The sequence below is a fragment of the Protomyctophum parallelum genome (assembly GCF_964188405.1).
Source record: "Protomyctophum parallelum genome assembly, chromosome: 6".
NCBI lineage: Eukaryota > Metazoa > Chordata > Actinopteri > Myctophiformes > Myctophidae > Protomyctophum > Protomyctophum parallelum.
Genome location: NC_139701.1, coordinates 46,756,669 through 46,770,089, shown reverse-complemented (window position 1 = coordinate 46,770,089; position 13,421 = coordinate 46,756,669). Strand labels below are relative to the sequence as shown.

Genomic DNA, 13,421 nt, shown 5'->3' with positions numbered 1-13,421 from the left:
CGGATTGGTCAAATGGGCCATGATGTCACCTAAGCCATATAAGTGGCCGCACACACTCATAGACGTGCATTCTGCTTCAGAGCGACGTTGGAAGAACCTTCTCTAATCCTGCTGGTGTTGTGAATCCTCTCTAATCCACAGGAGCTGCTGGTGTTGTGAATCCTCTCTAATCCACAGTAGCTGCTGGTGTTGTGAAATGTTCCAGTGGACCGTTCGTCTCAACCATGCACCAATCAGAGGATATCGTCATGCTGCTGTTGCCGTGGGAACCGAGCTGTACTCCTTTGGACGGGACGGCAACATGAAGGACAAGGATGGTCAGATGGATCCTCAGATTGAAGTGTTCGTCTTCAACACAGTGTCTTTGAACTGGAGGAGGTTGACCCCAGTGACCTCTGGAACAGGAGAACCTCACCCTGAGTTTCCCTCCAGGCGTGAGGGCCACACAGCTGTGCTGATAGAATATACTGTCTACTTCTGGGGAGGTTATCCTTACTGCAATGTGCTTTATGCATTTGATGTCGACGCCCACAGATGGTTCAAACCACAGGTTTCTGGGACGGTTCCAGAGGGGAGGACATACCACTCAGCCTGTGTTTTGGGAAAGGTCATGTTTATTCATGGAGGATGTACCAGGACCATACGCACTAATGACATCTACAAGTTGGACACCACCACAATGCTCTGGACTTTAATTAACACCAGAGGAACTCCACCTCCTGTTTCATACCGTCACTCTGCTACCATCATCGGGACAAAGATGTTTGTATTTGGGGGCTGGAGAGGGTGGGGTCAGTACTACAACACCATCAGAGTGTTTGACACAGAGACCAACCATTGGATGAACACACCTTCTGCACAGCTTCTTCCAGAACGACGCTGGGATCATTCAGCCTTTACCTACAATGGAGAGCTGTACATATTTGGTGGCTGGAACGGTAACCAGGACTTTATTGATGTGTGGAAATTCAGTCCAGAGACCTTCTCCTGGAAGAAGATTAAGACCAAGGGGAAACGCCCATCTCATGCGCCCATGTGCTGTTGCATGATGGGAGATCGTATCATCATCTTTGGAGGATACAAACAGATTCTAGAGGATGGAACATACAAAAGCACATCCTCTGATGACCTGTATGTCACAGATGGTTCAAACCACAGGTTTCTGGAACCGTTCCAGAGGAGAGGAGATGCCACTCTGCCTGTGTGTTGGAGAAGGTCATGTTTATCCATGGAGGACAAACCAAGACTGTCGGCCTTAATGACTTCTACAAGTTGGACACCACCACAATGGTCTGGACTTTAATTAACACCAGAGGAACTCCACCTCCTGTTTCATACGGTCACTCTGCTACCATCATCGGGACAAAGATGTTTGTATTTGGGGGCTGGGGGGGTCAGTACTACAACACCATCAGAGTGTTTGACACAGACACCAACCTCTGGCTGGACACACCTTCTACACAGCTTCTTCCAGAAGGACGTGAGGGTCATTCAGCCTTTACCTACAATGGAGAGCTGTACATATGTGGTGGTCGCTACGGTAACAAGTACTTCAATGATGTGTGGAAATTCAGTCCAGAGACCTTCTCCTGGAAGAAGGTTGATCCCAAGGGGAAACGTCCACATATGTTGAATAGGATGTGCTGTTGCATGGTGGGAGATCGTGTCATCCTCTTTGGAGGAGCCAACAACCCTGGTGACCTGTATGTCTTAGACTTCAGTCCTAGCCTCAAGACATTATGTAAGCTAGCAGTTATTCAGTACGGTCTGGAGCAGTCTGGACTCCCACACAACATCAGGTGGGAACTGGCAGCATTGACTAATTGACTACCAACAGCAGCTGAGAAAACCATCACATAACCGAATAAAAAGATACATAATAAATAAATATGACGTGGGACAAATTAAAAACAATAGAAAAAAATAGCTAAAAAAAAGACAGGATGTGATATAGCACAAATGTCTGCAAGAAGACCTGTCTGAGAAGACCTGTCTATCTCTCAAGTAGTGACAGACATATCAGAGAAGACCTGTCTATCTATCAAGGAGTGACAGACCTATCAGAGAAGACCTGTCTATCTGTCAAGGAGTGACAGACCTACGTATCAGAGAAGACCTGTCTATTTGTCAAGGAGTGACAGACCTATCAGAGAAGACCTGTCTATCTGTCAAGGAGTGACAGACCAATCAGAAGTCTAGAACCGATGTCTCCGCCTCCGACCTCAGCATTCATAGATCCTGCTCCTCCCTCACTTTTATCCCTTTTTCTTTTTGAGGTGCTAGCCCCTCCTAAGCCCATCTTTATCGGTTTGTGTAACCACAAACATTGAAGACAAAAGTGAGGACACACATTGTGATTGGCCAGAATGAGATGATGTATGATGATAAGAGCGCCCCTCTCTTCACACGGGTGTGATTTATATTAAAGCTGTAAGGCCTAAAGTGTAAGGAGTTACAGCATAGAGGATTAATGATATATTGGACTACATGGTGTAGCTTTTTTTTTTTGCGTTTTTTTTTGCGCGAGTGTGTGCCTGTGTGGGTGTGTGTGTGTGTGTGTGTGTGTGTCTGTGTGGTTGGGTGGGTGTGTGTGTATGTGTGTGCCTGTGTGGGTGTGTGTGCGCATTGTGTGTGCGTGTGTGCTCATGCGACACACATCATCATCATGATGATAAAAGGCACCGCTCACTTCACACAAGTGTGATTTGTCTCCCCTTTTCTGAGGGGCGCTAACTCCTCCTATATACAGCTTTGGTCTCCACAAAATGTCCGCAACACAAACATTAAATGCCATCCACAATGAAGGGGACGTTTAGGTCATCTTGTGCCCACACGTCTCATATCTGACATCCATAATGAAAGGAGGAATTAGGACAAATGTCTGTGTCAAATATGACGTACATTAGAGGCAACAGGCATTCTGATTGGCCAGTATGAGATGATGAATGATGATGTACAACGATAAGAGCGCCCCTCACTTCACACGGGTGTGATTTTTTTAAACATTTGACGACAATGTAGAATGGATGTTTTTTAGGGCAGCTAGCCCCTACCCCTTATGCTAGCCCCTCCCCCTCCCGCTCCCGCTAGCCCCTCCCCCTCATGATAGCCACTCCCCCTCCCACTAGCCCCTCTCCATAGCCCCTCCCCCTCCCGCTAGCCCCTCCAATGCATGGCTTTTGAAAATAACATCATAAGCGTGACGGTGGCACGACAATTTCCTGACGCGTCCCCATCGCGGGATTAAGAACGAATATTAATCCCATCCTGCGGGAATCCCGAATAAAAGGTCATCCTCTAACACGCATGAACGAGGGAGGGTTACCGATACATGCATGGGCTTCACGGATTGGTCAAATGGGCCATGATGTCACCTAAGCCATATAAGTGACCGCACACACTCATAGACGTGCATTCTGCTTCAGAGCGACGTTGGAAGAACCTTCTCTAATCCTGCTGGTGTTGTGAATCCTCTCTAATCCACAGGAGCTGCTGGTGTTGTGAATCCTCTCTAATCCACAGTAGCTGCTGGTGTTGTGAAATGTTCCAGTGGACCGTTCGTCTCAACCACGCACCAATCAGAGGATGTCGTCATGCTGCTGTTGCCGTGGGAACCGAGCTGTACTCCTTTGGACGGGACGGCAACATGAAGGACAAGGATGGTCAGATGGATCCTCAGATTGAAGTGTTCGTCTTCAACACAGTGTCTTTGAACTGGAGGAGGTTGACCCCAGTGACCTCTGGAACAGGAGAACCTCACCCTGAGTTTCCCTCCAGGCGTGAGGGCCACACAGCTGTGCTGATAGAATATACTGTCTACTTCTGGGGAGGTTATCCTTACTGCAATGTGCTTTATGCATTTGATGTCGACGCCCACAGATGGTTCAAACCACAGGTTTCTGGGACGGTTCCAGAGGGGAGGACATACCACTCAGCCTGTGTTTTGGGAAAGGTCATGTTTATTCATGGAGGATGTACCAGGACCATACGCACTAACTACATCTACAAGTTGGACACCACCACAATGCTCTGGACTTTAATTAACACCAGAGGAACTCCACCTCCTGTTTCATACCGTCACTCTGCTACCATCATCGGGACAAAGATGTTTGTATTTGGGGGCTGGAGAGGGAGGGGTCAGTACTACAACACCATCAGAGTGTTTGACACAGAGACCAACCATTGGATGAACACACCTTCTGCACAGCTTCTTCCAGAACGACGCTGGGATCATTCAGCCTTTACCTACAATGGAGAGCTGTACATATTTGGTGGCTGGAACGGTAACCAGGACTTTATTGATGTGTGGAAATTCAGTCCAGAGACCTTCTCCTGGAAGAAGATTAAGACCAAGGGGAAACGCCCATCTCATGTGCCCATGTGCTGTTGCATGATGGGAGATCGTACCATCATCTTTGGAGGATACAAACAGATTCTAGAGGATGGAACATACAAAAGCACATCCTCTGATGACCTGTATGTCTTAGACTTCAGTCCTAGCCTCAAGACATTATGTAAGCTAGCAGTTATTCAGTACGGTCTGGAGCAGTCTGGACTCCCACACAACATCAGGTGGGAACTGGCAGCATTGACCAATTGACTACCAACAGCAGCTGAGAAAACCATCACATAACAGAACAAAACGATACATAATAAATAAATAAATAAATAACAATGACCTGGGACAAATAAAAAACAATAGAAAAATAAAACAGCTAGCTAAAAATATAGCATGAATGTCTGCAAGAAGACCTGTCTATCTGTCAAGGAGTGATAGACCTATCAGAGAAGACCTGTCTATCTGTCAAGGAGTGATAGACCTATCAGAGAAGACCTGTCTATCTGTCAAGGAAAGTCGTGAAGTGTAAGGAGTTACAGCATAGAGGATTAATTATATCCTCTATGCTGGAACGTCCAATAAGCAGAGAGCTGAGCAGACATTGGCTACATTCTGTCCAATAGGCAGAGAGCTGATCAGACATTGGCTACATGCTGTCCAATAGGCAGAGAGCTGATCAGACATTGGCTACATTCTGTCCAATAGGCAGAGAGCTGATCAGACATTGGCTACATTCTGTCCAATAGGCAGAGAGCTGATCAGACATTGGCTACATTATGCCCAATAGGCAGAGAGCTGAACAGACATTGGCTACATTCTTTCCAATAGGCAGAGAGCTGATCAGACATTGGCTACATTATGCCCAATAGGCAGAGAGCTGATCAGACATTGGCTACATTCTGTCCAATAGTCAGAGAGCTGATCAGACATTGGCTACATTCTGTCCAATAGGCAGAGAGCTGATCAGACATTGGCTACATTCTGTCCAATAGGCAGAGAGCTGATCAGACATTGGCTACATACTGTCTGTGATAATTGTCAGTCGACCATATATTCTTGTTGAATGTGAACGCAAATGAAGATGCCACGTGTGTGTGTGCGTGCGTACATGTGTGCGTGTGTGCGTGCGTGCGTGCGTTCACCTCATCCACAGTGGGGGCAGTCCAGGACTCCAACTCTGGCTGCGGGTCAAGGTCACCGTGGGGGTCAAGGTCACCGTGGGGGTCAAGGTCGGGCTGGTAGTCGCTAGGCACTAGGTGGTCGTGGCTGGTTTCCGGGTGGTCGTCAGGGGTTCCTGGTAGCGGGGAGGGTTCAATTAATACACACAGCAATAATCAAAAATATATATATATATTTATTTCCAGTGAATTATTATTACTAGTCCTTACCCGTTCTGATATATTTCAACTTGTATAATATATTTGTGTGAATAAAAACAGCAGTATAACATTAAAGTATTCTTCCAAATGCATGGTAGGGAAACGTTTTTATGGCAAGAGCAAGGACCGCAGCATTTACACTTATTAGCCCACAGAGCCCCATTTGAAAAGTATCAAGGACCCCCCGTTTGACATGCAGCTATATATGGACAGTCGCACAGATCCAATTTGCAGGTGGATTTGCGTCCAAAACGGTCTCAATTGTGAGCTTTGGCTTGAGAGAACTCATGGCTTTTGCAACCTGTGATGTTGTGAGCTTGTAGATTAGCTGTTTTCACCAGAGCGTGCGCTGTAGCCACTTCACGCTGTGTGTGTGTGGCTTATGTTCAAGACAGTTGTATCTCGTGTTGTGTTTATAGCTAACTGAAAAGTGAAAACGGCCACGCGATGACGCACGCGCACACATACGAACGTGCGCACTCACAGCTTAAGTAGTTTACACACACACATGCTCACAGCGAAAGTAGTCTGCACACACACACAACCTCCGTGTTGGCTGGGGGCGGTGTGAAAAAGGGTATAGGTGCGTGGAAGAATGCGCTAGGGTCCTTGAGGCTGTTCTTCGTGGCATGTTGTTTGTTGTATGTAGTAATTGTGTCGATGCGTAAGGGGGTTGGAAATATCCCGATAGCTCAACCGCTGTCTATTGCGAGCAAAATTGACAGCGGGCGAAACAACTGAAGTTAGGCGGAAAACTCGCGAGCAAAATTGACAGCAGGCGAAACAACTCAAGTTACGCGGAAAACTGTGTCCCAGTATTAATCAGTGACCGTCCCAAAATGCAATTCACTGGTGACACGTGATTTCTGGGGAGAGGAGTTTTGCCCCCCTGTGGCTGCGGGGGGTACTGCATGCGTTTTTAATTCACTAATAAATTAATTAATAATCATCAATGTGTCAAATCGAAAAAAGGGCTCCGTTACGCCCTCCATATTCATATGGTCAATGCCTGTGTGAAAAGTGGGAGCGATTGGTGCAGGCAATGAGGAGATAATGCGGTCGGACACACATTCACTCACACACACACAGACATTCGGTCAATTATAGTATGATTATTATTATGGTATGAGTGATCTGTGAGTTTACCATAATCACAGTAAACCAGGGTTCCCCAATTAGCGGCCCGCAGGCCGCAGAGCACCCCCTTATAGCCCACAGATTTATTTTATTTTTTATTTTGGGGGGGGGGGGGGGGGGTCCCAGATATAAATGGCATTAAATTGGGGTCAGTAGCCTCTGCATGTCAAACTGCGGGTCCTTTTCAAACGGGGTCTTGCCCTGAATATTAATTTTCAGGGCAAGACCTCGACCTCGCGCGTGCCGACTCGGCCCCCAGCCTGGTGGTACGCTATAGTCAAAATATGGCCCTTGAGGAAATTTTTATTGGGGAACCCTGCAGTAAAACCTTAATCATATTCCATCATTCCAAGGGCCTTTGTGTAGAAATCAAACAAGACTCCATGCGGTCATACTTTCACTTTCACTTTCACTTTCAGCGCTGCAGAGTCTGTGACTGTGAGTCTGTGACTGTGAGCAGCTGATGCTCGTTGACGCATCGAAGGGAGGCTGTTTTGTTTCTGCACCGTCACATATAGATCTATAGATCTATTATATGTTTCTGCACCGTCACATATAGATCTATAGATCTATTATATGTTTCTGCACCGTCACATATAGATCTATAGATCTATTATATGTTTCTGCACCGTCACATATAGATCTACAGATCTATTATATGTTTCTGCACCGTCACATATAGATCTATAGATCTATTATATGTTTCTGCTCAGGGGTAGAGTGGCCACTAGGGGGCGGTGGTGGTTCAGGCCCTCAGTCAAATACGGTCCCATAAATCATATCGGGGTCTCCCATAGATTATATATGAATAGAGAAGACACCCGAGTTCTCCTCCCATCCACTTGCATCGAGTTGCTCAAAAGCGCATGAGGCGATTTCACTCCTCCTTCCGTGTAGGAACAGAGTGCATTCTGGGATGGATTTGCCTCAAACACATGAACGTGCTGCCGTTGACTATCATTGTGCCGTTTGTGCGCGTTCACGTATGAAACATTCGTTCACGTGTTCATGGCCTCAAACACATGAACGCGCGCAATGATAGTCAACGGACCAGCGCTGGCTCGAGCTGCAATGACAAATTCGGCCACTATGTCCATTTCGCCTCAGGGTTTTCTCTGGGTGCCTTCTCTATTTATATATACTCTAAGGGGTCTCCGTGTCGTGAATTGCAAGATACCCACCACGAGTTCCTGGGAGGTCCTCGGTGGTTGCTGGGTTGTCGTCACTGGTGTCTGGGAGGTCCTCGGTGGTGTCTGGGAGGTCCTCGGTGGTTTCTGGAAGGTCCTCGGTGGTTCCTGGGAGGTCCTCGCTGGTTCCTGGGAGTTCCTCTCTGGTTCCTGGGAGGTCCTCGGTGGTTCCTGGGAGGTCCTCGCTGGTTCCTGGGAGGTCCTCTGTGGTGTCTGGGAGGTCCTCGCTGGTTTCTGGGTGTCTACAACAGACCAGGGTGAAAGGGGGCGGGACCTCTCTCAGAAAGCCCACCGCCTCCCTGCGAGACTTCCCGTAGAGCTGGACCCCATTCACCTACACGCACGCACACACACACACACACACACACACACACACACACACACACACACACACACGCACACACGCACATGCACAGGCTATATTAATGGAATCATGGCGGCCCTCTTGATTGCGGTGAAACACAGTCTGTGCTCTGTCACTTCAGCTGGTCAGTCAATGCTGCTCCACTATCTGTCTATAGACAAATCCACAGAGGGTTGCCTGGGTGCGGCCATTACTGAGGTGTACCATTAAGCACAGCAGCACTGATTAGCTACACCTGGCCTACGGAGCACCTGCTCCATGGATTACACCTCAGTAATGGCCGCGCCCAGGGCACCCCTCTGAGGATTTGTCTATACCACAGAAAATGGGTGCAAACCAAACCAACGACAGCTCCCGACCGTGCGTGTGCGCATCCTTAAGCTTCGTTCACACCTAAAGAAGCTAGGAAAAAAAGCAAAGCTAAAATGATTTTGACGCAGCTTTTTTTTGTTGAGAAAGTGGGCGTGTACAAAAGGTAGCCGTCAGTCAAGCGGCCTGGACTGGCTTTGAGACGAGAAAGAAAACAGGCAAAGCAGTCCGAGCAGACGCGCATTTTAAAGTCTAAAATGTAAAATAGCGACTGTGGAGGAGAAATAATTATATATTTAGTTACATCATAACCTATTTATGGATGAATAAATAATATAATCTTGGTAAACATGCTTGTGTATAACCCGAACGAGACCACGGACCGGATCTCGATCCTCCCTCTTTTACCCCGTCTTCAGTGCTCATCTCCCCCCCGGCTGGAAGTGCTCATCTTGGGGATTGTGGTCTACTCCGCTCTCCTCTCCCCCGGGCCACGAGTGAAACCCTCCGGGCATTTTTTTTAAATAGCGGCTCTGTATGTAATGTTAATGTTGATTCAGCAAGAGCATACCGTATTTATGGAAATAAATACAGTTGTATATATCCAGCACATCGTAAAAGCAATTAAAACAGCTTGTGTTTACTGTCTTTCAACTTTTGCTTTGAGGTTCATCGATAGGCCTACATGAACGCAATAAACCAATTGAAATGATTCCCTCAAAGAATTATTATCTATGCGATTGGTTTATCGATTCAGAACGCAGCAAACCAATCACAAAACACGGGCAACATATTGCATAAATAGTGACTGATATAAAGGCTATTAATTCTTTTTTTAAAGGTATGATTGACGGTGCCCAAGTTTCAACATGCATGCAGCTAGCTACTGCTCACACACACACACACACACACACACACACTGCACACACTGAAATGCAGCGGGTCCGACACAATAAAACAACCGGTTCGGACTATATTGTTTAGTTGTTTGTCTATCTATCTATATCTGCTAATTTATCAACCATGTGTGTGTGTGTGTTTAGTCCACAATCAGCGTCAGCGACGGATAGTCCATAGCTTCGGCGGTGAGAACCGGGGGGGGTGATTGCAGGGACACTTCTCCCCAGCCACCGTGCCAGTCCACTGGGAGAGAACTGGCTCGCAAGTGACAGAACACAACCCGTTTTCACCGCTTCAACAACTTATTTCTCATATAAACTTTTATTTCTTTCCATAAATATGCTATGGTCTTGCCAAATATTCATTCATATTTCATACACAGCCCTTATTTAAAAAGTAAAGTATTTAATTCTGAGAATCGGAGTCGGGTGCGGCCGGTCTGCTTCCGCAGAGGCTTTTGGTTTTGTCAAATGAGCTAAACTCCGCCTCCTCAAACCACGCTGTGCTCTGATTGGCTAGAAGCAGCTTCTAGAAGCTGAAGCCAGGACCCAGCTTTTAGGGGTAGTAGTAGTAGTTTTGAGGAGGAAAAAAAGCATGCAAAAAATAAAAAGCTGTTCGTTCCAAGCTTCAAAAGGAAAAAGCTGCTCTGCATAGAGATAACATGGGACCACCAAGCTAAAGCTAAAAGCTGCTCTGCATAGAGATAACATGGGACCACGAAGCTAAAGCTAAAAGCTGCTCTGCATAGAGATAACATGGGACCACGAAGCTAAAGCTAAAAGCTGCTCTGCGTAGAGATAACATGGGACCACGATGCTAAAGCTAAAAGCTGCTCTGCATAGAGATAACATTTTAAAGTCTAAAATGTAAAATAGCGACTGTGGAGGAGAAATAATTATATATTTAGTTACATCATAACCTATTTATGGATGAATAAATAATATAATCTTGGTAAACATGCTTGTGTATAACCCGAACGAGACCACGGACCGGATCTCGATCCTCCCTCTTTTACCCCGTCTTCAGTGCTCATCTCCCCCCCCGGCTGGAAGTGCTCATCTTGGGGATTGTGGTCTACTCCGCTCTCCTCTCCCCCGGGCCACGAGTGAAACCCTCCGGTCATTTTTTTTAAAATAGCGGCTCTGTATGTAATGTTAATGTTGATTCAGCAAGAGCATACCGTATTTATGGAAATAAATACAGTTGTATATATCCAGCACATCGTAAAAGCAATTAAAACAGCGTTTTACTGTGTTTACTGTCTTTCAACTTTTGCTTTGAGGTTAGGCATCAATAGGCCTACATGAACGCAATAAACCAATTGAAATGATTCCCTCAAAACATTATTATCTATGCGATTGGTTTATCGATTCAGAACGCAGCAAACCAATCACAAAACACGGGCAACATATTGCATAAATAGTGACTGATATAAAGGCTATTAATTATTTTTTTTAAAGGTATGATTGACGGTGCCCAAGTTTCAACATGCATGCAGCTAGCTACTGCTGACACACACACACACACACACACACACACACACACACACACACACACACACACACACACACACACACACACACACACACACACACACACACACACACACACACACACACACACACACACACACACGCGCAGCGGGTCCGACACGAAAAAACAACCGGTTCGGACTATATTGTTTAGTTGTTTGTCTATCTATCTATATCTGCTAATGTATCAACCGTGTGTGTGTGTTTAGTCCACAATCAGCGTCAGCGACGGATAGCGTTCTGGTCAGTAGTCCATAGCTTCGGCGGTGAGAACCGGGGGGGGTGATTGCAGGGACACTTCTCCCCAGCCACCGTGCCAGTCCACTGGGAGAGAACTGGCTCGCAAGTGACAGAACACAACCCGTTTTCACCGCTTCAACAACTTATTTCTCATATAAACTTTTATTTCTTTCCATAAATATGCTATGGTCTTGCCAAATATTCATTCATATTTCATACACAGCCCTTATTTAAAAAGTAAAGTATTTAATTCTGAGAATCGGAGTCGGGTGCGGCCGGTCTGCTTCCGCAGAGGCTTTTGGTTTTGTCAAATGAGCTAAACTCCGCCTCCTCAAACCACGTTGTGCTCCGATTGGCTAGAAGCAGCTTCTAGAAGCTGAAGCCAGAACCCAGCTTTTAAAAGCTGCGTCAAAGTTAAAGTTTTGAGGAGGAAAAAAAGCATGCAAAAAATAAAAAGCTGTTCGTTCCAAGCTTCAAAAGGAAAAAGCTGCTCTGCATAGAGATAACATGGGACCACGAAGCTAAAGCTAAAAGCTGCTCTGCATAGAGATAACATGGGACCACGACGCTAAAGCTAAAAGCTGCTCTGCATAGAGATAACATGGGACCACGACGCTAAAGCTAAAAGCTGCTCTGCATACAGATAACATGGGACCACGACGCTAAAGCTAATAGCTGCTCTGCATAGAGATAACATGAGACCACAACGCTAAAGCTAAAAGCTGCTCTGCATAGAGATAAGATGGGACCACGATGCTAAAGCTAAAAGCTGCTCTGCATAGAGATAACATGGGACCACGAAGCTAAAGCTAATAGCTGCTCTGCATAGAGATAACATGGGACCACGAAGCTAAAGCTAAAAGCTGCTCTGCATAGAGATAACATGGGACCACGACGCTAAAGCTAAAAGCTGCTCTGCATAGAGATAACATGGGACCACGACGCTAAAGCTAAAAGCTGCTCTGCATAGAGATAACATGGGACCACGACGCTAAAGCTAAAAGCTGCTCTGCATAGAGATAACATGGGACCACGACGCTAAAGCTAAACACTGCTCTGCATAGAGATAACATGGGACCACCAAGCTAAAGCTAAAAGCTGCTCTGCATAGAGATAACATGGGACCACCAAGCTAAAGCTAAAAGCTGCTCTGCATAGAGATAACATGGGACCACAAAGCTAAAGCTAAAAGCTGCTCTGCATAGAGATAACATGGGACCACGATGCTAAAGCTAAAAGCTGCTCTGCATAGAGATAACATGGGACCACGACGCTAAAGCTAAAAGCTGCTCTGCATAGAGATAACATGGGACCACGACGCTAAAGCTAAAAGCTGCTCTGCATAGAGATAACATGGGACCACGACGCTAAAGCTAAAAGCTGCTCTGCATAGAGATAACATGGGACCACGACGCTAAAGCTAAAAGCTGCTCTGCATAGAGATAACATGGGACCACGACGCTAAAGCTAAAAGCTGCTCTGCATAGAGATAACATGGGACCACGACGCTAAAGCTAAAAGCTGCTCTGCATAGAGATAACATGGGACCACGATGCTAAAGCTAAAAGCTGCTCTGCATAGAGATAACATGGGACCACGATGTTAAAGCTAAAAGCTGCTCTGCATAGAGATAACATGGGACCACGATGCTAAAGCTAAAAGCTGCTCTGCATAGAGATAACATGGGACCACGATGTTAAAGCTAAAAGCTGCTCTGCATAGAGATAACATGGGACCACGACGCTAAAGCTAAAAGCTGCTCTGCATAGAGATAACATGGGACCACGATGTTAAAGCTAAAAGCTGCTCTGCATAGAGATAACATGGGACCACGACGCTAAAGCTAATAGCTGCTCTGCATAGAGATAACATGGGACCACGACGCTAAAGCTAAAAGCTGCTCTGCATAGAGATAACATGGGACCACGATGCTAAAGCTAAAAGCTGCTCTGCATAGAGATAACATGGGACCACGACGCTAAAGCTAATAGCTGCTCTGCATAGAGATAACATGGGACCACGAAGCTAAAGCTA

The 13,421-nt window shown here is 46.2% G+C and overlaps 1 protein-coding gene across 1 annotated transcript in view; it reads right to left on the bottom strand.

The window, feature by feature from the left end:
- patj (PATJ crumbs cell polarity complex component) overlaps positions 1–13,421 on the bottom strand; it is a gene marked incomplete at its 3' end in the record, with an annotated part of 120,580 nt that overhangs the window by 85,371 nt on the left and 21,788 nt on the right. Inside the window, exons 17-18 of the mRNA XM_083766793.1 lie at positions 8,037–8,376; positions 5,482–5,633 (exon numbers count right to left, since the gene is read on the bottom strand). Of these exons, the coding sequence (XP_083622919.1) occupies positions 5,482–5,633; positions 8,037–8,376 (492 nt within the window). The remainder of the gene's footprint in view (positions 1–5,481; positions 5,634–8,036; positions 8,377–13,421) is intronic.